Below are 25358 nucleotides of genomic sequence, written 5' to 3'. Positions count from 1 at the left end.
AGCATACCTCACTCATGTGAGGAAGCCCGCTCACATGCTACAAAAGTTTTAATATTTATTCCAAACCACGACAAAATGCTACAAAAGTTTTAATATTTATTGAACAAAGAAGGTCCAACAATGGAGTAATAAACAACTACTAGATAAATAAATAAATAAATAAATAAAAGAAAAAAGAAATAGAAAAGTAATGGAAAGGGAAGTTTCCGACCACGTTGTCTTGCTCCTCTCTCCTGCCCCCTTCTCCCGTTCTCCGCTCTCGCCAAGGGAGGCGAAGGCGATAACCACCGACATGCTCCCCCACATGCCCTAGCGATCTGTTCCCATTTGCAGGCCCAATCCAATCCGCAAGCGATCACCAAACCTAGCCGTGTAGATTTCCACCCTCACATGGAGGAAAAATCCAACATTCGCATGTGACCTCTCCTTAAAATCCCCCGCAAGAATCAACCAAATCAATATCAAAGGGGAGGGAAGAACAGAGCAATCCCGTTGCTTCGCGTCCTCGCCTTCCCGTTGGCGTTTCTTCTCCGTTCTTCGGCCTGCCCGGCCGCATAAACCTCCGCTAAAGCTCCTCTGTCGCGCCCAATTCGTCAGCCAAGGATCCCCAAAGGCGAGTGGCACCCACGCCAAGATCCAATCCTTCGAGTTATTCGGTTTCAATCCGTGTAGATTTCTCGGAGGGTACCCAGAATTGGAAAAGGTTTTCATTTCTGATCGGTCGCCGGCGCGGATTCGCCTCGCGGCCACGAAGGGCAGGCCCTCCGTACGGTTACGTTCTTGATCCGGGGAGGAACCACCGCCTGTGAAAGACAATGCAGCCGGACCCGCAAGGTCCGGGCAGGGGGAAGGCGGGTGGCGCCAATGCGCACGCGCGGCTGCCGCCGCCGGTGATGACGGGGTCGGCGGGGCGGCCGGCATCGGTGTTGCCGCACAAGACGGCCAACGTGCGCGACCACTACCGCATCGGGAAGAAGCTGGGTCAGGGGCAGTTCGGCACCACGTACCAGTGCGTGGGCAAGGCGGACGGCGCCGAGTACGCCTGCAAGTCCATCCCCAAGCGCAAGCTGCTGTGCCGCGAGGACTACGAGGACGTATGGCGCGAGATCCAGATCATGCACCACCTCTCCGAGCACCCCAACGTCGTCCGCATCCGCGGGGCCTACGAGGACGCGCTCTTCGTGCACCTCGTCATGGAACTCTGCGCCGGCGGCGAGCTCTTCGACCGCATCGTCGCCAAGGGGCACTACAGCGAGCGCGCCGCCGCGCAGCTCATCAGAACCATCGTCGGGGTGGTGGAGGGATGCCACTCGCTCGGCGTCATGCACCGGGACCTCAAGCCGGAGAACTTCCTCTTTGCGAGCACCGCTGAGGATGCCCCGCTCAAGGCCACTGACTTTGGGCTATCCGTGTTCTACAAGCCCGGTGCGTATCTGTGCAATTATTTGTGCTATCTGGTTTAAAATTTGTGCTGTACAATGTTGCTATTTGGTCCACATGATGCGGCTATTCTATGTGGTCTAACTGCTAGCATTGGGTTTGGTAGGGACTAGGGAGTAGTGCTCTTTAGATAGTTCTTGCTCTCTTGGTAGACTTGCAAGCATATTAACATTTCATTTCCACATGTTCTTGCCTTCTTGGTAGACTTGCAAGCATATTAAGTTATTAACATTTCATTTCCACATGTTGATCATTTTGCATAAAATAAATCTCTGTCACAATGTTGCTGATATCAAAATTGTAATGAAATTTTCGAGAAAAATCAGTGTTGCAATGCCAGAGTATTTAATATTTCTTAATAGTGATAGGCCTTTTCAGGGTTGATGGCAAGATCTGTATTTTCTCATAGAAATCTAACAGAATTCGTGGGAAACGTCACCTTCCAGTTGTGATTTACATAGTGCATAGGATTAGTGAACTCTCAGTTTATGTTGTCCTTTTGTTTTCCTTGAAGTGATAGTGATTGATCGAACACATAATAAAAGCTATTCTTTTCATTTCTCCAGGTGATAAATTTTCCGACGTTGTTGGTAGCCCTTATTATGTTGCCCCTGAGGTGCTTCAGAAATGCTATGGCCCAGAAGCTGATGTCTGGAGTGCTGGAGTGATTCTGTATATTTTGCTATGTGGTGTACCCCCATTCTGGGCAGGTAAAGCGTTTGGTTTATTCCAACCATTGACTTGCTATTTTGAGATCTATTGTTGTTTACCGATATTAGCATATTTCCATATGTAAAAATCTTCCTATTTTCCCCTCCTTTCAGAGAGTGAATCTGGGATCTTCAGGCAGATTTTGAGAGGCAAACTTGACGTGGAATCTGAACCGTGGCCAAGTATCTCTGATAGTGCTAAAGATCTAGTCCGTAAGATGCTTATCCGGGATCCTACGAAGAGATTGACTGCTCATGAGGTTCTATGTAAGTTTTCTGCCTACATGCCCTCCCTCCCTCTCTCTGTCTGAGATTTCATTTGCATGTTTGTGCTCCTGGGTTATGGAAGTTCATTCTCATTAAACATGGTGACATTGACTATGCCAGGTCATCCTTGGATTGTTGATGATGCTGTTGCACCTGACAAGCCTATTGATTCTGCTGTTCTGTCAAGGCTGAAAAACTTCTCTGCAATGAACAAGCTCAAGAAGATGGCATTGAGGGTAAGGAGTTCCTTCTTCTTAAATAAGTACTTTTTATCCCATAGTTGATATGTGATTATGTTGCAAACTACTTTGTTTAGTGCAATGTTAAGTTCAGTGCGTCATTTCTGTTATAACACTGCCTTACAAGTTACAACCTACTATTTTTGTGCACTCAAGTTAACTTCATATGTATCCTTTTTCCTTTCTATTTCCCCTGGTTTTCCATGTTAACTGGATTTTTTGTGCAATTTAAATCTATATTTGTCTTGTCCCCTTAACCCCGTTATCTTTCAGAAAGCCCAATTTGCACACATCTGCTTAAAACCAAAACTTTTGAAACCAGGCCATTTAACATCCTATTGTTGTTTCTAATGACAGTTCTGCCTCACTAATCATCCATGTCAAACAGTCCCACTATAAACAAAAAGGTGGCATGCCACCTTCACCTCTCTTTCATACAATTCACAGAACCTTTTCTTTCCAAAAGAACAGTCAACAGTCATATCCAACCCTGGCTGTGTTCACTTCCAAAATTTCTCTCTCCAAACTTCACTATTCACCTATCACATCAAATCTTTTATCTCATGCATGGTGCATTAAATGTAGATAAATAAAAAAACTAATTGCATAGTTTTGATGTACACGACGAGACGAATCTTTTGAGCCTAGTTAGGTCATGGTAGGACAACAATTACCACAAACAAACGAAAAGTGCTACAGTGTGCCACAGTGTCCGATGTGACCCTTTTTACCACTATTTTACGGATCTAAACACAGCCCCTGTTGTCTCCAATCCCTTCAGCTGCACCAGTGCCAGACCTGGATGTCAGGCACAGTATTCTATGACTACCGATCAGCAAAATCCATTGAACCCACTACTAAAGACTGCTCAACATTAGCAGGAGGAGGTCACTAATAGCAACAATGGCAAGATGCCAGAAAAGGTGAGTGATGGTAGGTGGTGTGAGCAGCTGACGGGGTTTCAGAATTCAGACTCGATCATTGCTTCACACACTACTACTGCACACTTCTATTGCTTTATTGAGTGGGGTTTCCATGGCCAATATCTCATGTCCAGTTCCGTGCATCTTAGTGACTACACTACTGCCACCATCTATGCCTTGGTCATGTTCACCACGGTTGGCCTTGTTTGTTAGTTGATTTGGGAGGACAACTTTGATATTAGTAACAGGAAGCGGTAAATGCTGCAATCTGAGGCTGTGTTGCATTGGTAGCAGCAATGAGACAACAGATTTGGGGCTGTGTTGCATTGGTAGCAGCAATGAGACGCCAGGTTTGGCCAAGTGCTCTCAGATGAGGGCATTAGCGTTTAGCGAGCATTTAATTTTGTGAAAGAAGAGTTCATGAGGGAGTGTGATCAGCGGCCACCTGATGCAAGGAATGAAGGGATCAGGAGTTTCAAAACAGAGGTTCAGAAGAATGTTTCGTTCACAATAGGGTTGTCCTTTTCCTTTTCTTTGAAGGGAAGAGATTCTTTGTTTTTGCTTAATTTTCCGATACAATACTAAAGCAACCAATGGCCAGGTTTTCACTATGGGTTGTACAATATTGTTTGCTTGAACTCTAGATGAACTGGTTTCTCGCATAATAGACATGGCATAAGGTTGCAAATGCTTAATAAGAAATGATGGTATGTGAAACGTGCAATGACCATGAAAAAATGACCATGAAAATTGATCTTTTCAGAGGCATCTTTTTGTTCGTGCAGGTGATTGCTGAAAGCCTTTCTGAGGAGGAGATCGGAGGCTTAAAGGAGTTGTTCAAAATGATCGATACTGACAACAGTGGGACAATAACTTATGATGAACTGAAGAACGGTCTAAAAAGGGTGGGGTCAGATCTGATGGAACCTGAAATCCAGGCTTTAATGGATGCAGTAAGTACTACTATTGCATCAAGTCTGTTGTCCAAATAAAGTAGTTGCAGTGTAGTATCCTTTGATTGTACATACCATTGAGATTTTAATGTGGGTTTGTCTTGTATATCAGGCTGATATTGATAATAGTGGAACCATTGACTATGGAGAGTTCTTAGCAGCTACATTGCACATGAATAAACTAGAGAGGGAGGAAAGTTTGGTGTCAGCATTTGCATTCTTTGATAAAGATGGGAGTGGCTTCATAACAATTGATGAGCTCTCACAAGCATGCCAACAGTTTGGTCTTTCTGATGTTCATCTTGAGGATATGATCAAAGATGTGGACCAAAACAATGTTGGTCTTCTTAACTTTTTTTTTTATGTTATCTCCATACTTGTCCCTTGGTTCTCATGTCTTATTTAATTGGGCGCTAAGTAAATACATCATTTTTCAGGATGGACAAATTGATTATAACGAGTTCGCTGCAATGATGAGAAAGGGCAATGCTGGTGGAACTGGAAGGCGAACCATGCGGAACAGCTTGCATGTGGATCTTGGTGAACTCTTGAAGCCTTCTGAGAACTAATTGGTACCAGAGGATTCTGCTTTCCAGATGCTTCCTTCTGAAGTTCTGTGCGCCTCATCAGCTTATGCCAATTGAGCACTTTGATTTATTGGCAATGCCACCAAAAGCTGTTAAATTTCTGTGGTGGTACAAGTAGTTAGTGGAAAGAGCATACTATGGTATCCGTGTAACAAAGTTTAGGTGCCGGGAGATGATATACTATGCTACTTTGGAGTCCTGTTGTCTTGTCATGAATGTTGTTGATAATTTCAGGTTTGTACCATGACTGACCTTTGTTGTCAGTGTACACCGCTGTTGTCCCATAAGATAGGCATCTAGGTCTTTCCATTTGAATTACCAGTCCATTTGTAAACATGTTCTCTCGAACCAATTTCTTATTGATGATTTGTTGAAAAACATTGTTTTTTTTCATTTATTACAGTACTATACCAGGAACGGTTGCACCATTTGTCTTCCTGTAAGACATCGTGCCTGCCGGGAGTTATCCTCGGCGCATGTGTCCCTAGAGCCACATAATCTTTTATAAAACTCCTGCCAAATATAGAAGAAATCTGAAGCTTAGTCTTCTAGTCTTTTTTCTTTATTTTAGGTGTTTTTGAAGAAAGATCCATTTGAGGTTTAGAGAACTCCGCTTTTTAGCTGCATATATCCACCCTCTGAATACAGAGGCTGGTTTATCTTTTATAAAAAGAAAAGCTGCAGCTGTTGTCATCACCGGATGCCCTTCAAAAAAAAAAAAAAATCGCAGCATTCGACAAAAACTACGTAACCAACCCTGCGAATATAATAGATATACGGATGTATTCTCCGGAGAGATGCTCAGATGCCTACCGCAGACACGCATGTAGCATCTTACGGGCAACAGTTGCTGGCGAGATGCGTCCACAGCGATCCGTGTTTCAGTGTTTGGTTGTTCTCCGTCAGCCTCATCAGCCAACCTTGGATTCCTTTTGAAGTCAGCAACATTCAGGCAATTCCATGGCTGAGCTGCCGCGAAGGTCTCAGAAGAGCTCTCTTTTTCATCAGTTTCAGAACCTTTTAACATTTTTTTACATGGTACGAAATAAAATGGGATGGAAATCAGAGGAAGGAAAGATCTCGCCAGCATGAGGGATTCAGGATGAGGACAAGAAAAAGGAGGTGATCGATAGCAACAGTATCGGAGCCAGTGAGAAGCAGCCACTCCATCAAGGGAATCAGGCACAGGGCAACCTCAGCCTCACAACGCACATCCATCCCTTGTGCTTGCGCAGCCACCACAGGTTTGCGTTTACCCTGTGCTTAAATACGGGAGGTTGTTGCATTGCAGGCAGGCAGCTCTCACCATCCTAACTAAGAAAGGACGGAGACACTCGATCGCTCACTCGTGTGAACCTGATCCCAGTGGCAGAGCCCTAGCTAGCTCCTGCCTCGAGGTGGTAGCTAGCTAGCCGAGCAAGAGAGGAGGAGAGGAAGAAGATTCAATGGCCTCTGCTGCTGCCCTGCTCAAGTCCTCCTTCCTTCCCAAGAAGTCCGAATGGGGCGCCAGCAGGCAGGTCGCGGCGCCCAGGCCGGTCACCGTGTCCATGGTGGTCGTCCGCGCCAGCACCTACGCCGATGAGCTCGTCAAGACTGCGGTACTCGATCATTCCGACCTTCTTCTTCGTTCTTCCTCCTCTCGAAAATTAAACGATATGATGCATGATATGATATGAATATGATGCAGAAAACGGTGGCGTCGCCGGGGCGGGGCATCCTTGCCATGGACGAGTCGAACGCGACGTGCGGGAAGCGGCTGGCGTCCATCGGGCTGGAGAACACGGAGGCGAACCGGCAGGCGTACCGGACGCTGCTGGTGACCGCGCCGGGGCTGGGCCAGTACATCTCCGGCGCCATCCTCTTCGAGGAGACGCTCTACCAGTCCGCCGTCGACGGCCGCAAGATCGTCGACATCCTGGCGGAGCAGGGCATCGTCCCCGGGATCAAGGTCGACAAGGGCCTCGTCCCGCTCGCCGGCTCCAACAACGAGTCGTGGTGCCAGGGCCTCGACGGTCTCGCCGCCCGCGAGGCCGCCTACTACCAGGCGGGCGCCCGCTTCGCCAAGTGGCGCACCGTCGTCAGCATCCCCAACGGGCCCTCAGAGCTCGCCGTCAAGGAGGCCGCCTGGGGGCTCGCCCGCTACGCCGCAATCTCCCAGGTTTGGATTCTGTTCTTGGATTGGACTATTGGAGTGGTGAACCCAGCCACCATGAATGATATGGACCAACCAACCAATAATGATGATGAATGGTATGGCAGGACAACGGGCTTGTGCCGATCGTGGAGCCTGAGATCCTCCTGGACGGCGAGCACGGCATCGAGCGGACCTTCGAGGTGGCGCAGAAGGTGTGGGCCGAGACCTTCTACGCCATGGCCGAGAACAACGTCATGTTCGAGGGCATCCTGCTCAAGCCCTCCATGGTGACCCCCGGCGCCGAGTCCAAGGACAAGGCCACTCCCGAGCAGGTGGCCGAGTACACCCTCAAGCTCCTCCACCGCCGGATCCCTCCGTCGGTGCCCGGCATCATGTTCCTCTCCGGCGGCCAGTCGGAGGTGGAGGCCACGCAGAACCTCAACGCCATGAACCAGGGGCCCAACCCGTGGCACGTCTCCTTCTCCTACGCGCGGGCGCTGCAGAACACCTGCCTCAAGACCTGGGGCGGCGCGCCGGAGAACGTCAAGGCGGCGCAGGACGCGCTGCTGCTGCGCGCCAAGGCCAACTCCCTGGCGCAGCTCGGCAAGTACACCTCCGACGGCGAGACCGCCGAGGCCAAGGAGGGGATGTTCGTCAAGAACTACAGCTACTAATAAATAAATTGATCGGTTATAATCCGATCCGACGACGATCCCTATATACACACACACTACTACCGATTAAGCAAGATATATGAGCACGTATTCTCGGTCGCCATGTTCGAGATGCATGCTGCGTCACTACTTATTAGCTATGTATATATATGCATGGCTATCGGAGAGAGATTGTATTAAGAAGTTGGTCGAGGTGGTTACTTATTAATCAATTACCGTTTCTCGTTTACATCGTCACTACTTGTGTTGCCCCTCTCCCTCTGTACAATGACAATGAACTGATAATACAGTTTTATGCTGCAACCCAATAATTCCTATCGAAAATGCTCGTGTTCAGATAAATACCTGAATATGAAGGATGATGGCACATGGCGCAGGTACAATGTACCTGAACTGAAGTATCCTACAAGTTATAAAAGTTAGACTTTGTCGGTACCCTGTAGCAGGGATACCCACTCTTACTACAGCAAGGCAGGACTCGCGTAGTTATTCGTAACTGCGCGCAAAGGACGGAGTAGCCAGGCCCCACGGGTCAGGCTCTTTCCTCACCAGGCCAACGGCCCCGGACCCGTTCCCTGCATGGGGATGGGTCCGGAGACGCCACGTGTCTCTAAGAAAGGGAAGCTCCGGGCTGACAACCGAGACCTCGGACCCCCCATAGGGGTCCGGGACCTCCTGCGTCCATCCGGACCCCCCTTACCGCGTGGGGGTCCGGAGCCGCCACGTGTCCCGGAGGCACGGGCGCGGGCTCGTGTGCGAGTCCTCCGCTAGGAGACTCGCCCACCCACCGCATTTAATGCGGTGGTTGAGGCGTGCTCTATCGCCGCGGCACGCGGGACAGCCTTTGTCAGGCCTCACTGTGCACCGTGTATTACCAAGGTACACAGTGCAGCCGCCTGTGCCGCACCCGCGCAGAGCCCGTCTGCAACATTAAATGGATACGACAGCACGACACTTTTCCATCATGCCGCCTACGCCGCAAGCTACACAGCCCGTTCAGCTACGTGGCAGGCGACGCCACTAGCTACGTCTGGCATCGTCCCGACAAGACAGCGCCTGGACATGATGAATGAGGGACTCCAGGAGCAGGCAAGGGATTCTAGGAGAGAGATCCCCGTTGCCTGCGACGCCATGATGTATGAACAGTACGTTATTTTATACTACATCGTTGGGCCCACTTGTCGGGGACCCAACAGCCATGTACGCGCCTCCCTTGAGATATAAAAGGGAGGCGCTCGCTGCGCACTACAGGCTCTCCAGACACACAAGCTCTCAAAAACTCTCTCACTCTCGTGGGAGGGCAATACAACACAGTGGACGTAGGGTATTACGCTCCGGCGGCCCGAACCACTCTAAATCTTGCTGTGTTCATCGTGTTCTTGAGGGAGATCCATCTGGGACTAGCTAACCCCCGAGTACACACCCTCTGGGCTAGGGCGGGTGTCTTCCGCCACTCGGCTGTGGTCTGCAGCACCACGACATTTGGCGCGCCAGGTAGGGGAGCATTTAGCTGGTCACAGTTCATCTCTTCTTCGTCCCCATGGTTCGTGTGGACGACGTAGAGATGACGGAGGGTGTGGCGTCCTCCACGCCACACGCCCCTCGTGTTCCTGCTCCAGGGGCAACTGTGCCTGCGGAGCAGCCACCGTCGGCGGCGGTGCGCGCTGCTCGCCGGCAAGAGTCAGGGCGCCCATCAAGGGCCCCCTCACAAGCTGCGAGCGGTGGAGCGCTGGCAGCGGCTAGGGAGTTGCTTCGCAACCCCCCGACTGAAGCAGCCTCGCCAGACGCCCTGAAGCAGTGGCGGGACGACGTTGACCGTCTCCTCCACCTGGCTCAGGCCTCCCCCAGTTCTGCAAGGACTGGGCAACGACCTCCGCCCGGCAACGCGGTGGTACCTTACCGCCAGCGTCAGGGCGGTGCGTCGGCATCCGTGCACTCCCCTACCGTTAGGGGTGCACGAACAGAAGACCTGCGGGCGGAGCTCAACCGCCGGCGCGCGGGAGAGGATGCCCGCATCTCCGTTGAGAGGGCGCGAGAGCGCCGTCTTAACATTGAGGGCCGCAACCTCAACGCCGACTTGGACGTGGTAGCACCCAAGCCCCCGGTGAACGCCCGGATACAGCCAGGCGCACCAGTTGCTGGGGTGGGCTGCGCTGCGCTGGCGGAGCACCTCCACGCAGTGGCATGGCCATCCAAGTTCCGCCCCCACCTGCCAGAAAAGTACGACGGTACCACTAACCCGTCGGAGTTCCTACAGGTGTACGTTACCGCCATCACAGCGGCTGGTGGTAACGGCGCCGTCATGGCAAGCTACTTTCATGTAGCCTTGTCTGGGCCAGCCCGGACCTGGCTCATGAACCTCACACCTGGGACGATCCAGTCCTGGGAAGAGCTCTGTGTGAGGTTCACGGCGAACTTCGCCAGTGCGTACCAGCAGCATGGTGTGGAGGCACACCTTCACGCCGTAAGGCAAAAACCCGGAGAAACGCTCCGGGCCTTCATCTCGCGCTTCACCAAGGTACGGGGTACCATTCCTCGTATCTCAGATGCATCTATTATCACTGCTTTCCGCCAGGGGGTACGTGACGAGAAGATGCTCGAGAAGCTGGCGACGCACGAGGTGGAAAGCGTCACTACGCTTTTCTCCCTGGCAGACAAGTGTGCAAGGGCCGCTGAGGGCCGTGCATGGCACTCAGCCCCCCAAGACGGAGACGCCAAGGCTGGCGGCTCCGGTGCTACCGCTCAGGGCGGTGGCAAGAAGAAGAAGAACAAGAACCGGAATCGCGGGGAACCGCAATCCGGCGGACCAGTCGTTGCAGCAGCAGCGCCAGCGGCGGCGCCGGCTGCGGCAGCAACGGCTGGGGGCCAGAATGCACATGGCAAACGCCCTCGCCCGCAAGGTGGAAGCGGAGGTTCATGCCCAGTGCATCCCACGGCTCGCCACAGCGCCGCTGACTGCCGCGAGATCCAGAAGCTCGCGAAGCGGGTCAGTGGGCGGCGTGAGCAGTCCTCCAAAGACGGCTCACCCCCTCCTCGCCAGCGAGCCGGCAAGGAGAAGGCCTCCGACAGCGGGGCCGCCGCCGGGGAGAAAGAGCTGGGGTACCAATCCCCCGCTCGAGAGCTAAAGGGCGTCTACCACGACGACGACTCCGATTCCGACAACGGCGACCGCCGCAAGAAGCTGTACGTAATGTACGGCGGAAGCTGGGAGCTTGCCTCCCGACAGGACGTGAAGACCCTTCGCCGGGAGGTCCTTTCGGTGAAGCCGGGGGTCCCGAAGGCGGCGCCGCACCAGAGGTGGATGAACACCACCATCTCTTTCGGGCCATCCGACTGCCCGGAGAATATGGCCGGAGCTGGTGTACTACCTCTAGTCACCGCTCCTGTCATATCCAACGTAAGGCTCTATCACGTGCTGATTGACGGTGGGGCTGCCCTCAATGTCATCAGCTATGCAGCGTTCAAGCAGCTGCAGATCCCGGAGTCCAAGCTGACTCCCTCTCGCCCATTCTCTGGAGTGGGCCCACACCCGGTGTTCCCTCTGGGGAGCATCACATTGCCGGTCACGTTCGGGACCGAGGAGAACTTCCGCACAGAGAGCGTTCTGTTCGATGTTGCGGAAGTGAACCTCCCGTTCAACGCCATCATTGGCCGGCCGGCGCTCTACCGCTTCATGGCCATTGCTCATTATGGGTATTTGGTCTTGAAGATGCCTTCCCCTGCCGGAGTCCTCACCGTGCAGGGCGACCGCACCGCTGCCGTCGCTGCAATTGAGAGACTGCATGCTCTGGCGGCAGAGGCTGCACGTTCCGAGGAGGATCCATCCACCTCGCAACCCAAGGCGCCTGCTAAGGCTCCCAGGGTCCAACCGTCCGATCCGGACCATGTTCCCGTGAAGACGGTTCAGATTGGAGCGGACTCCACCAAGACCACCCGCATCGCGGGGAACCTGGAGGAGAAATAGGAAGACGCGCTCATCGCTTTCCTCCGGGCAAATGTCGACGTGTTCGCCTGGGAACCGTCACAGATGCCCGGGATCCCCAGGGAAGTGATCGAGCACAATCTGAGGATCTACCCCGACGCCACGCTGGTGCGCCAGAAGCCTCGGAAGCAGTCCGTGGAGCGACTGAACTTCATCCGTGAAGAAGTCCATAAGCTCCTACACGCCGGCTTCATCGAGGAGGTCCACCACCCCGAGTGGTTGGCCAATCCGGTCGTCGTCCCAAAGGCCAACGGGAAGCTTCGGATGTGCATCGACTACACCAGCCTCAATAAGGCATGTCCTAGAGACCCCTATCCTCTTCCGCGTATCGATCAGATCGTGGACTCCACCTCCGGGTGTGACCTTTTGTCTTTCCTAGATGCATACTCTGGTTTCCACCAGATTCAGATGTCTAGAGAGGATAGGAAGCATACTGCCTTTGTAACAGTAGATGGGCTTTATTGCTACATTGTCATGCCGTATGGTCTAAGGAATGCCTTACCCACGTTTGTACGAGCTATGAACAAAACCTTCTGTAATCTTATTAGAGATATTATTGAGGTTTATGTCGATGACATTGTGGTCAAGTCTAAGGTAGGGTCGACACTAGTGGAGGACCTGTCCCTCGTCTTCGACCGGCTCCGCGCCACGCGCACGAAGCTGAACCCAGAGAAGTGCATCTTCGGCATCTCAACAGGGAAGCTGCTGGGTTTCCTGGTCTCACATCGAGGCATCGAGGCAAACCCAGCCAAGATCAAGGCGATCGAAGCGATGAGGCCTCCTGGCCGCATCAAGGACGTCCAGAAGCTCACTAGATCTCTCGCTGCTCTTAGCCGCTTCATATCGAGGTTGGTTGAGAGGGCCCTTCCCTTCTTCAAGCTATTAAGGAGGTCCGATCCATTTTCTTGGACCGAAGAGGCTGAACAGTTCTTTCAGGAACTGAAGCAGCACCTCACCTCGCTGCCAGTATTGGTGGCTCCAGAGCCCGGTGAGCCGTTGTTTCTGTATCTTGCTGTGTCTGCGGAGGCAGTCAGCATGGTGCTGGTCGCCGAAAGGACGGAGCAAGCTCGCCAGGGGGACACCAGGGTCTCCCCGGCCAAAGATGGTGAGCCGGACCCCGGACACGGGGGCCCGTCAGCCTCACCTCTGCCTGAAGCCCCAGACCCCGCACAAGGGGGTCCGGAGGAGCCTTGTGCCAGTGGGAACCCAGAGCCGCTGGGGGCCCAAGGACCTGATGTGGTGGATAAGGGCGAGCCGGACCCGGTAACCAGGGTCCGGACCGTCCAAAAGCCAGTTTACTACGTCAGTGAAGTCCTCCACGAGGCGAAGGCCAGGTATCTTGAGACGCATAAGCTTATCTATGCAATACTTATTGCGTCCAGGAATCTGCGCCACTACTTTCAGGCACACCGAGTTGTCGTAGTGACCTCTTACCCGTTAAGAGCGATCCTGCACAACTCCAACGCCACAGGCAATATTGCCAAGTGGGCGGCAGAGCTGGCCGAGTTCCAACGGGACTTCCAGCCACGCCATGCAGTCAAGAGCCAGATCCTGGCTGATTTCATAGCGGAGTGGACTCCTTCCCCAAGCAATTCTGGGGGTCCGGTCGTCAACGCTGGACCCCCAGAGCCGGAAAACAGGGCACCAGTCTTCACCGAGCCCCACTGGACACTCTTATTCGACGGGTCCGCCCGCGAAAAGTGGGCCGGAGCTGGTGTGGTCCTCGTCGACCCAAACGGAGATCAGCTGAAGTACATGGTGCACCTTGAGTTCAAGGCCACCAACAACATGGCGGAGTACGAAGCTCTGATCTTTGGCCTGACGCAAGCCCTCTCATTGGGGGTCCGGCAGCTTCTGGTGAAGGGGGACTCCCAGCTAATCATCAAGCAGGTCCGAGGGGATTGCAACTGCAACAATCCCCAGCTCGCGGCATACCTCATGCACGTGAGGAAGCTCGAGAAGGACTTCGACGCCTTGGAACTACAACACGTTCCCCGCGAGCGCAACTCAGCAGCAGATGATCTCTCTGCGAGAGCATCTACCTGGGCATCCGTGCCTGAGGGTGTCTTCGAAAGACGGCTTCTGAGACCTACTGCCCAGCCTGCCGAGCTGGGTGAAGGGGATCAAGCTAGCACCTTGAAGCCAGCGGTCCCGGCAGCACTCCACCTGTGGTGCCCAACCTGGGCCGTGTGCCTTGTTGAGGATCCTAGTGACCTCGCAGAGCCACCCCCACCTACTCAGGGAGCTCCCGATGCATGGATCTCCGAGATCCGGGACTACCTGAAAGATAACATCCTCCCTGATGACGATGTGTCCGCTGAGCGCATAGTCCGATTGGCTAAACGCTACGCGGTGGTAGAAGGGGATCTCTACCGCCGTGGCGCCAACGGTGTCCTCATGCGGTGCATTTCCCAGGGAGAGGGTCGCGAGTTGCTTGCGGAGATCCATGGAGGCGAGTGCGGAAGTCATTCCTCCTCTCGCACGCTTGTTGGCAAGGCCTTTCGGCATGGCTTCTACTGGCCAACAGCACTCCAGGATGCGGCTGAGCTGGTAAGGTCCTGCAAAGCATGCCAATTCCATGCAAATCAAATACACACCCCGGCTCAAGCTCTGCAGATGATTCCGCCCTCATGGCCATTCGCTGTGTGGGGTGTGGATATCCTAGGGCCATTCCCCCGAGCTGTCGGCGGGTACCGGTTCCTCTATGTCGCCATCGACAAGTTCACCAAGTGGCCGGAAGTTACCCCTGTGGTGAATATCACTAAGAAATCAGCAGTCGCATTCCTCAGGTCCATTGTGTGCAGATTTGGCGTCCCAAACCGCATCATCGCGGATAACGGGACCCAATTCAAAAGCAGACTCTTCCAAGAGTACTGTGAGGACATCGGCATCCAGCTATGCTTTGCGTCCGTAGCACACCCCCGCAGCAATGGACAGGTTGAGAGAGCGAATGCAGAGATCCTCAGGGGACTCAAGACCCGCACCTACAACTGCTTGAAGAAGCATGGTGCCAAATGGGTTGACGAGCTTCCATGCGTACTATGGGGCAACCGGACCACACCCAGCCGAGCCACCGGGGAGACTCCGTTCTTCCTGGTCTACGGGGCTGAAGCATGCCTTCCCCCAGAAATTCACCTGGGCTCACCACGGGTCCAGGCCTTTGACGAATCCATGCAGGAACAGCTGCGGCGTGACGACGTGGACTTCGTTGATGAGCGAAGGTGGCGAGCACCAATCCGAAATGCACGCTACAACCAGGCGCTCCGGCGCTATCATCAACGGTTCGTGCACAGTAGGGAGCTCTGGGCTGGCGACCTCGTCCTCAAACGGATCCTGAGCCGAGCAGGGCTCCACAAACTTTCCCCCAGCTGGGAGGGGCCCTTCAGGGTTACAGAGGTATGCCGGCCCGGATGCGTTCGCCTCGCCACAGAAGATGGAGTGCCGCTGCCCAACCCATGGAACATAGAGCATCTACATAAGTTCTACACATAGGCGGAGCCGGAAAATAAACTTTTCCTTTGTAATAAGATAGAGTTACCGTGCGGCCCAGAGCGGTTGGGGGCCACCCTCGTAAACCCGAACTCTGGCATCCATCGCACCGTCGGCTAACGCGCGGCTCAGAACGGTAGAGGTCCGACCTCGTAAACCCGGCCTCTGGCATCCATCGCGCAAGCCATGTACATCAAGATTGCAAAGGAAATAATTTCTCCCAGTTCTGTCTTTGTGTCAAAATTTAAATTCACATTCCGATTCTCAAGTTTTTACCTTTCTAACCCCCGCGGGGACCTCTACCCTTGTTGCTATAACTAAGATCTGAATTGAGTTGCTGGACTTTCTACAGATTCGGACCCTCTTGCTGCTGGAGAGGAGTCCAGACCCCTAGGGACCTACTCTGGAGAGTGGGTGCTTGTTTCCTGGGGTGGTCCGGAGTCCTGTGTAGCCGCTTAGCTGGTTCCGTACCCAAAAGCCTACACACTCCACCACCCTGTAACGAGTACTCTAGTACCTGGAGCCGGGTAATTAAGGGCCTGGACCCCGTTCCAGCTCAAGAGTTGGTTTCCTAAGTCCAACACGGCATGTCCAGTCCTATATCTCAAAGGATCGAGTACAACAAAGTGACCTTGCCGCTGCTGCGAGAGGCCTGGGACGATGAAGCCAGGTCCGGGAAGATCGTGCTGTTTCCTGGAATGGTCCGGAGCCCTGTGTAGCGCCTTAGCCTGGTCCTGTACCCTAAGTCTACACACTCCACCACTCTGTAACAAGCACTGAGCAACCTGGACCTGCGCATCTAGAGCCCCGGACCTTGTACCAGCCTGGCACTAGTCAGGGATGAGTCCCGCGGGCCTGCTACTAAGCTGTAAATTTGAAGTAGTACACAGGTTAAATCCTGACTGGTGGTAGCCAGCCTCAAACCATTGAGCCTACCTACCAGGGGGTCCTAGCATCCGCTTCAAACCCTTCATGCAGATCAAGGTCCAGTCTCAATGGTAGACAGACTCAAAACAACTGAGTCTATCTCCCAGGGGGCCCGGAGCATCCGCTTCGTCCCAGACATCATGAATGGATTCTGCATGCGTCAAACAGCTAAGTTGCAGTATCATTGCTACTGTATAAGTGAATTTAATTCTTCTCCCTGTAGTTCTGTATGCTACACAGAGAACAAGGCGCTTGCTCGTCTTACAAACTATGCAGCCCTATGCCCAAGGAGGTCCGGAGTATGTTCTACGGCTCAGGTGGCAGACAGGTCCAAGCAACTGAACCTATCCACCAGGGGGCCAGGGCGCCGGGGTGCTGCATACCGCAAATCAACAACTGACAAACAGCTAAGTTGAAGTTTCTTCTATTTCAAAAATTTCAACTAATACAGTGTTTGTTACATAGTGCAAAAAGAAAAAGATACAATGCCCAGCTCAAGGGTCCGCAGCTTCCCGTTTGAAGTAGGCAGCAACGAAGTCGACGACCTCTCGCACGCTGTCCCGAGCGGCGGCCTCCGTCTCCGCTACAGGGCCATTGACCACGGGCGCCAGCGACATGGCCGGGTCATGGCTCCGTAGGCAGGTCAGGATGTGCTCTGCCACCATCCGGATCAGCTCGCGACCCTCGGCTTCAAGCTGACCAGCGAGGACTGGCTCCAGACGATGGAGCCTATCCGAAGCAGAACTCAACACTGGGAGGGCGTCAGCTATCGAAGCTGGCGGCTCCGCCACCTGGATTGGCCTCATCCCAAATGGCACCAGTGCGAGGCTCGCTTCGGCCGCCCAGTCAGCGATCCACTGGGCTCCCGCGCGCTGGTCCTCCTGGTGCTTCCGAACCGCCTCCTGGACCGCCTCTCGCACCCGGGTGTCCAGAGCCGCCTTGGCCACCTCCACCTCGCGGGACCTTTCCTCGAGCCCGCGGGACCTCTCCTCGAGCTCGGCCTCCCTCTGCTCCGCCCGGTCCTTCAACTTCTTGAGCGAGTCTCGCTGGCGCCCAAGTTCCTTCTCTATGCCGGTGGCGTGGGCCTCCCGCTTGGCGAGGGATTTCCGGCCCTCCTCCAAAACCTCCTCGTCGGCAGTCAGCTGGCTGGCTGGCTCTCTCCTGCAGTTGCTCGCGCCATCCCTATAGAGTCACAGAGAAGACGTCGAGCTCCTGCCTCCGGACCTCGAGGTCCTGGCTGCGAGTCTCCAGCTCGGACTGCTGAGCCGCGAGACGAGTCTCGAGGTCGGACCGCTGAGCCGCGAAGCCAACAACCTCCAGGGTGAAATCCTGCTCCCGCTGCGCCAGGGATTTCTCTCGGTTTGACACTGCGAACTCCCGGTCAAACACCTTCTTAAGGTTGGCTCGGTAGGCCTCTTGGTCCGCCTTGAGCTTCGACCGAGTTTCTGCAGCGCGGGAGGCTTCAGCCTTCGTGTGCGCTTCCAGGCGGGTGTGCCAGTCGGAGAGGCGCTGGCGCTCGCTCTCCAGAGCAGACCACTCTCGTCGGAAGGCCGTCTCGGCAGAGGAGGTTGCCTCTTCGATCGACCGCCGGACCTGAAACATCACCTGGGGGAGGGGAGTCACATCCTCCTCCGGGAGTTGGAGCTGCAGGAGCCGCCTGCCAAAGACCACCTCCAACTCCTCCTCTGCAACAGGACTGGAGCTGGAGGTGGGGGCTTCTGCTGCAGCACTTGTCTCCGCCGCCTCCGCTGCCGCCGCGTCAGATGCGGCTGTGCCCAGCACCGGCAACTCCACCGCCGATGCGTCAGATGCGGCTGCGCCCAGCACCGGCGCCACCTCCGCCGCCGCCGCGTCGGGTGCGGCTACGCCCAGCGCCGGCGCCTCCGCCGCCGCCGCGTCAGGTGCGGCTGCGCCCAGCGCCGGGGCCTCCGCCGCCGCCGCGTCGGGTGCGGCTGCGCCAGAGCCGGCATCTCAGCCGCCGCGGCGTCGGGTGCGGATGCCTCTAGCGCCTGCGCCTCAGCCATCGCTGCGTCGGGTACGGCAGCACCCAATACCGGCGCCTCCGCCGTCGCTGCGTCGGGCGCGGGTGCACCCAGCACCGGCGCCCCCACCGCCGCTGTGTCTGCTGCCTCTGCCGCAGGTGCCTCCCCCGCCGCAGCGCAGTGTGCTGCTGAGTCTGGAAATAACGCGCCTGTCAGCATCACGTCGCGCACCACCGAGCTGGCATAGGTCGCTGTACTTGAGGGTCCCGCACCCGCCGTCGCCGTTGCCGTCGACGCCGAGGCCGCGGACGCCTGGGTACCAGCCGACGAACCGGCGATGGTGGAAGAACTGCTGGGGCGACGACCCCTGGCAACAAAGTGGAGAAGCCTTCAGCAAAAAGCAGAGCACCTGGCACAAGGGAATAGAGCAGGATAATACTAACCCAGAAGTACCGGGCACCCAGCGTCCTCGGAGGCCCGGCCTCTTCTCCTGCAGCTGCTGCTGTTGCTGCTGCTGCTCCTGCAGCTACGATGCAGGCGCAACCCGGGCTTGCTCCTGCTGCTGCTGTCCCCATGGCTGCGGCACGGGCGCGACCCGGGGTTGCACCTGTTGCTGCTGTGGCCGCTCTCGCGCCAGCTGCAGCTGCTCCTGCGGCTGCTGCTGTTGCCGCTGGCGGGAGGAATTCCTCGGCGGCGATGGTGGTGGTGCAGTCGCCCCAGAGGACCCGCGAGGGCCGGCAGTCCGGGAGCTACCCTGGCCCATGCCCTCGGAGGTCCTCTGGCGCTTCGCGGCGGGCTCCGAGACCAGGGTCCCGTCGCCCCTGAGTAGCCTGCGCCGGCCTGCATCCCCCGACGGCGCACCGAAGCTGCTCTGTGCCTGGCTGGAACCGGCTGTGGCGGCGCTGCTGGCTGCGGCCTGCTTCCCCTTCGTGGTGGCGCCGGACCCCGCGGCGCTCAGTGTAGCTTGATCCCCGGACGCGCCAGGGATCTGGAGCCCGCGGTTCGAGTCGCCTCCGGTCTGGCGTGGGGCCAGTCCCCCGTCGTCCAGAGTTGGCAGGGTAGCCAGCACCGCCACCCTCGCGGAGTCCTCACAGAGGGGGACTATGCTCTGAGGGAGGATCAGGTTCTCCGGGATGAAGGCGTCTCCCGTCACATTCCGCACCAGGACCTCCAAGGCTTCCTGGGTCAGGTCGCTCCCCTCCCCGCGGTGGGTCCTGCTGCAGTCGTTGAGGCCAGTGAAGTTCCACGCAGGACGCGGCCGCTGCTTCAGGGGAGCGATCCGGCGCTTCAGGAAATCTCCAAGCACGTGCCATGAGGTGAGGCCGCTCTCCGCCAGCGACATGATCTTGCCCAGCACAGAGTCGAATTCCGGCTGCAGGGACGGCTTGGCCCTCCAAGTTGCGCGGTCGGAGGCGGGCCCCTCGATCGGCAGGGCCAGGCGCTCGTTGGCTTCGGTGGTGGCGATCACCCAATCCCTGCGCCACTCCTCCCACTTTCCGCCAGCAAGGCCGGGAATGTAAGGAGTCGGCAGGTCACTCCTTATCTGGAAATAGTACCCCCCCACTTCATCCTTGCTCTTTCCGGACCTCACCAGAATGAAGAAGTAGCGGAAGAGGATGACGCAGGGCCGCACTCCCACGAACATCTCGCACAAGTGCACGAAGATGGACGTCAGGAGGAGGGAGTGGGGCGTCAGGTGCTGAAGTTGGAGGCCGAAGTCTTCCAGCAGCAGCAGCAGGAACGAAGAAATCGGCAGTCCCACGCCGGTGGAGATGTGCAAGGTGAATAGCACAAACTCCCCGGCGCGGAGGTTGCCAAGGGGAATCGAGCCTGCTCGGACCCCCCAGCCGGTCTCCTGAGCACTCCATCCAAGCAGGCGGCGCACTGTGTTCAACTCTCCCTCGGTCTGGAAGCGGCGGGGATGAGCAAGGGACGCCATCTCTCAGTGGAGTGAGGAGCAGCCTACGTAGGGGAGAAAGGGGCAAGGAAAGCTCGAAGGCAAAGGGGCGCAAAGGTTGGAAGGAAGAAGGCGAATGCGGGAAAGTAACCGCGGAATGCGGTTCGCCCCATTATAAAGCCTGACTCAACCTGCGCACCCCGGAACCATCGCCGGAACCCAAGCGACGCCCGCGCCTGGTGTTAACCGCCCAGTCCATGACATGGGGGCCCAGGCCCACCTGTCGGGGTGAGCGGGTAACCAACAAGGGTGCGAAAAGACGAGATCTGAACCGTCGCCCGCGCGCGCGCGGAGCGAGGCGGAAGCTGAGCTGACGTGCGCGTATTAAGCGCTGGCCTGGCCGAGCTTTTCGGGAACTGCGCCGGTGGTAAATGATCCGTTTACTCCGGCCGCAACAATGCCGAGCGTCGCGCACGTGACTAGGTGAACCACTGTGCGTGGGGGCCATGAGTCAATAAGTCGTTACGATGTGATGAGGCAGCAAACAACCCGATGGATGGTCAAAGCCGGTCAAGACCCCTGCAGTAAGAAGCTTCAAGATATGCAGAGCCAAATTGCAGTAGTGGCCCCACCTACGGGTTCGTACCTCCCCCAAGGTGGGCCCGGGGGCCACTGTCGGTACCCTGTAGCAGGGATACCCACTCTTACTACAGCAAGGTAGGACCCGCGTAGTTATCCGTAACTGCGCGCAAAGGACGGAGTAGCCAGGCCCCACGGGTCAGGCTCTTTCCTCACCAGGCCAACGGCCCCGGACCCGTTCCCTGCCTGGGGATGGGTCCAGAGACGCCACGTGTCTCTAAGGAAGGGAAGCTCCGGGCTGACAGCCGAGGCCTCGGACCCCCCATAGGGGTCCGGGGCCTCCTGCGTCCATCCGGACCCCCCTTACCGCGTGGGGGTCCGGAGCCGCCACGTGTCCCGGAGGCACGGGCGCGGGCTCGTGTGCGAGTCCTCCGCTAGGAGACTCGCCCACCCACCGCATTTAATGCGGTGGTTGAGGCGTGCTCTATCGCCGCGGCACGCGGGACAGCCTTTGTCAGGCCTCACTGTGCACCGCGTATTACCAAGGTACACAGTGCAGCCGCCTGTGCCGCACCCGCGCAGAGCCCGTCTGCAACATTAAATGGATACGACGGCACGACACTTTTCCATCATGCCGCCTACGCCGCAAGCTACACAGCCCGTTCAGCTACGTGGTAGGCGACGCCACTAGCTACGTTTGGCATCGCCCCGACAAGACAGCGCCTGGACATGATGAACGAGGGACTCCAGGAGCAGGCAAGGGATTCCAGGAGAGAGATCACCGTTGCCTGCGACGCCATGATGTATGAACAGTACGTTATTTTATACTACATCGTTGGGCCCACTTGTCGGGGACCCAACAGCCATGTACGCGCCTCCCTTGAGATATAAAAGGGAGGCGCTCGCTGCGCACTACAGGCTCTCCAGACACACAAGCTCTCAAAAACTCTCTCACTCTCGTGGGAGGGCAATACAACACACAGTGGACGTAGGGTATTACGCTCCGGCGGCCCGAACCACTCTAAATCTTGCTGTGTTCATCGTGTTCTTGAGGGAGATCCATCTGGGACTAGCTAACCCCCGAGTACACACCCTCTGGGCTAGGGCGGGTGCCTTCCGCCACCCGGCTGTGGTCTGCAGCACCACGGCAGACTTTTATTTTAAATGATGGGATAAAGTAAGCCAAAGGTTTGAAAATATACTCAGACTTGATGTCAACTTTTTTACTCCTCAACCAGTTGAGAAGGATGTTAGGAATCAAATCCTTATTGTATGCAGGTATCATCAGTTCAATACCATCATCATTCTTGAATTTTTCCGTCCAGGGCTTAGTAGACTTGTCCTGAAAAGAAAACCAAATTAGGATAACGAAGTGGATCACAGGGGCAATAAAAAGGAGAAGATTTGCAAACATGTAAAAATCCAGGACAATACTCCCTCCCTCCTTTTATATATGATGTTGGACATCATATATAAAAGGAGGGAGGGAGTATTAGTTTGCAGACTTGAACTGAAAAGAGAGTTTGAACTCACCAATCGCTTCGATGGGCCACGCATGAATCCATCTCTCATCAATCTGAAGGCGCTACTCTTCGATTTTGTATATGGTTCAGACTTTTTAAAATGCACTAAAATATCCTCAAACATTGCAACTTCGGTGAGATCATTGAATTTGGCAAAGACTATACCACCGAATGCGTCTCGCATTGCCGAATCCCATGCAGATTGACCGGATAAATGCAAGCTCTTGTACTTTCTTCGCAACCAAACTAATAACATACCCCTAGAAGCTGATTCCACACAGCACATATGTGTCTCAATGAACAACTTGTCTTCATCAGCTAAGAATGGATTGTCATATAATTCTAGAAAAGTTGTTTTCTAGGTAGGGAGGGAAACGTGAAACCAAATTAGACTTGTCCTTCAAGAAGATTGTTCTTATATATTGAACCAGCTTAACCAAATCAGCTTGCACTGAGCTACTGGTAAGCCTATATCCAGCAATGGTTATGACCCGAACATGTCCATTGACAACTTTAAAATCTTTCAGAGTGAAATTCCCATCCCAACTCTTGAAATCAGCAAATGCGCTTGTAAAGCATTTTAACCAAGTTGACAGAAATAAACATCCTTCCTTTGTCATATTCAATGAAACCCTTCTATCTGGTAAAGTAACCTATGTTAAAAACCTCTCTTTGTTATCAATCAAATATTCTTCAATGGTCACTCTGAAATATATACGATGTAACAATCGATCAGAAAAATATCAATGAAGGGGTACAAGAAACTATTAAACAATCTCACTATTGATTCAAAGAAACTATTAAACAAAAGACAACAGTCATAATGACACAAGAAGTTTATTTTTAACTTACTTTCCCCCGAGCAGCCTGCCAATGAGATTGACTGTAGTGTTTCGCGCTATCCCATAGAACCGTAAGGTGTGACCCGGTTCGATTCCTTGCAGGCCATATGAGAAATACCGATTTGCAATTTTTGTTTTCGTCTTCTGTTCATATAAGTTCATCATATGTTCTGAAGATTCATCCAAGTTGAGTGTCAGCACAACCAATCCAGAACAATGTCTTATGAATATAGGAACATTTTGGCTTCTGCTTCCGCAAGCATCGCCATCCTGCTGGCTTTAGTATTTGCCCTTGCTGCCTGCATCAACCTGCTGAGGTGAGTCCTCGCTAATATTGGCTATAGGTGGAGATCTTGGGAACTGACGATCTGACACCGATTCTTCCATTTCATGAAGATGTAAGTAGAAAATCTCTGGCAATTGTACACACTTTGGTACTGGCATAGTACAATACATATTTCTCCCCTTGAAATCTCCAGCCCCATTCTTCTGCAGTAACCACACAATCCTGCAGAAAAGACAAAAGATAACTAAAAAAGAACTGGAAGAAGCTAAAGACCTATCTATAATTTAGCAGTTAACAGAATAGACTTTCAGAGGATAGTACCTTGGCTCCTGTGTTCTTGAGCTAACACTGAGGCTCAAGTGAATTGCAGTGTTTTGTTGACGGTCAGCTTCATTGACATCTACATTTCCCTCGAGGAGAACTTTTGTGGCGTTCGTATCTCCAACTCCAACCTGGACAGAAAGGTCAATGAGAACAGTTCCTCGTGTAGATAGAGTTGTATACCTAAAACCCCACAATGTTATGCAGAGTGCAATTAAAGTACTGTTGCATGAACCAAAATGGATAAATTTCAGTGGTTTTATATTTATATTAAAAGAAAAGATATGTTCGCCTCGAACTGGGGCGCACATCAAGTTGCATGGTAATCACAGCAGTACATTATGGTGAAAATACAAAATAAACCATGCCTGATTGCTTTCATCAAATAAAATTTAGGAAGTGGTAAACAGTTTAAAAGCAACAAGCAGCCAAAAAAAATGAAAGGTCAGTCAGTAGAAGCCGTACGTCCTGTACTCCTATAGACTTAATTTAGTCCTAAACACTCCAGATCTCTATGCATAATAGGATTAAATTTGTACTCTTTGAACCAAATTTAAGATGATCCAGGATTGTTCTTTCCTAAAAGCAAGGTAGACATAAAAACACAAACTTAGAATGGTCAATTTACATAGTATCCGCAGTAGCTAACTGTATGCGTGAAGAAAGAGCACAGCAAAATCAGCCTTACATGAATATAAGGCAGATGATCCTCAGTTGAACTATGTAGTGACCATTTCATTGGAGCTCTGAGTTTTGAGGAGGCTGCAATGCAGTCATTGCAGAAGGCTTTGGTGATTTCAACCGAACCAACACAATTGAGTGCCAAGAGGGGCTTCTCATCAAGCAAGCTGAAATCAGTACTTGCAGCCTCAGCAGACAAGTAGGGTGGTCCATGTGTCAGCTGAACCCTCGCAGCAAGCAGAGTTGCTCTGATCCCGTGGTCTCCGTGGACCTGGTGGAGGAGAAGCCTCGCATCCTTCACTGGGTCTTGAACCGTGAGGGAAAGGTGGAGCAGACTGGCATCTGAGATGTTGCGGAGCTTGCACAGGGCCTCCTTCCTAAAGCTCCTCACTGACGATGAGGAAAACAGGGCAACGCCGAGGTAGATTGATACATTGGTTTCATGCATCACTATGTGATCAGAGCCTCCGGCTGGCTTGGCGTTTCTTCACTTGCAACCTGAAAAACATCCAACCCAGTGATTAAAGTAACTTGCTTTGAACAAGAAAACAAATAGTGATGCATGAAACCAAAGTATCAATCTACCTCGGCGCACGTAGTTACCTCGGTGAGATCGTTCTTCGGATGTCCGGCGGCGCCATGGGCTTGCCCTTGTCCATCGACTGGCGCGCCCCGATGGGCAAGAAGGGCGCAGCGATGCAGTTGGGCAAGTACACCTCTGACGGCGAGACCGCCGAGGCTAAGGAGGGGATGTTCGTCAAGAACTACAACTACTAAATAATAATTATAATCTATCGGCTGTACTCCGATCCGACGACCATATATACACACACTACTGATTAAGCACGCGAGATGCTGCGTCACAATTACTTAGCTATGTATATATATGCATGGCTACCGGAGAGAGATTGTATTAAGAAGT

General features: G+C 53.9%; 2 protein-coding genes across 2 annotated transcripts; both read left to right on the top strand.

Annotated features, from left to right (window-relative positions):
* The first annotated feature begins 203 nt into the window (after positions 1-203).
* LOC120696828 (calcium-dependent protein kinase 28) lies at positions 204-5508 on the top strand. The gene is made up of 7 exons (XM_039979843.1): positions 204-1425; positions 2007-2150; positions 2265-2417; positions 2538-2653; positions 4365-4532; positions 4645-4869; positions 4970-5508. Exons 1-7 carry the CDS (start codon positions 816-818, stop codon positions 5099-5101), a joined length of 1548 nt encoding a protein of 515 aa, XP_039835777.1. The 5' UTR covers positions 204-815; the 3' UTR covers positions 5102-5508.
* An 892-nt stretch (positions 5509-6400) lies between these two features.
* LOC120696827 (fructose-bisphosphate aldolase, chloroplastic-like) lies at positions 6401-8230 on the top strand. Its single transcript, XM_039979842.1, has 3 exons — positions 6401-6717; positions 6807-7277; positions 7379-8230. Exons 1-3 carry the CDS (start codon positions 6565-6567, stop codon positions 7925-7927), a joined length of 1173 nt encoding a protein of 390 aa, XP_039835776.1. The 5' UTR covers positions 6401-6564; the 3' UTR covers positions 7928-8230.
* Positions 8231-25358: the final 17128 nt, after the last annotated feature.

This window comes from Panicum virgatum, chromosome 3K (assembly GCF_016808335.1).
Source record: "Panicum virgatum strain AP13 chromosome 3K, P.virgatum_v5, whole genome shotgun sequence".
NCBI lineage: Eukaryota > Viridiplantae > Streptophyta > Magnoliopsida > Poales > Poaceae > Panicum > Panicum virgatum.
The sequence above is the reverse complement of the archived record's forward strand: the minus strand, read 5'-3'. Positions and strand labels throughout refer to the sequence as shown.

What these genes read in the sequence shown, in the direction of transcription:
- LOC120696828 (XM_039979843.1), top strand. Translation starts at nt 816, where the DNA reads ATGCAGCCGGACCCGCAAGGTCCGGGCAGGGGGAAGGCGGGTGGCGCC. An exon ending in ATCCGTGTTCTACAAGCCCG is followed by an intron (nt 1,426 to 2,006) that starts GTGCGTATCTGT and finishes TCATTTCTCCAG; the next exon opens with GTGATAAATTTTCCGACGTT. An exon ending in TCAAGAAGATGGCATTGAGG is followed by an intron (nt 2,654 to 4,364) that starts GTAAGGAGTTCC and finishes TTGTTCGTGCAG; the next exon opens with GTGATTGCTGAAAGCCTTTC.
- LOC120696827 (XM_039979842.1), top strand. Translation starts at nt 6,565, where the DNA reads ATGGCCTCTGCTGCTGCCCTGCTCAAGTCCTCCTTCCTTCCCAAGAAG. An exon ending in ATGAGCTCGTCAAGACTGCG is followed by an intron (nt 6,718 to 6,806) that starts GTACTCGATCAT and finishes AATATGATGCAG; the next exon opens with AAAACGGTGGCGTCGCCGGG. An exon ending in GCTACGCCGCAATCTCCCAG is followed by an intron (nt 7,278 to 7,378) that starts GTTTGGATTCTG and finishes ATGGTATGGCAG; the next exon opens with GACAACGGGCTTGTGCCGAT.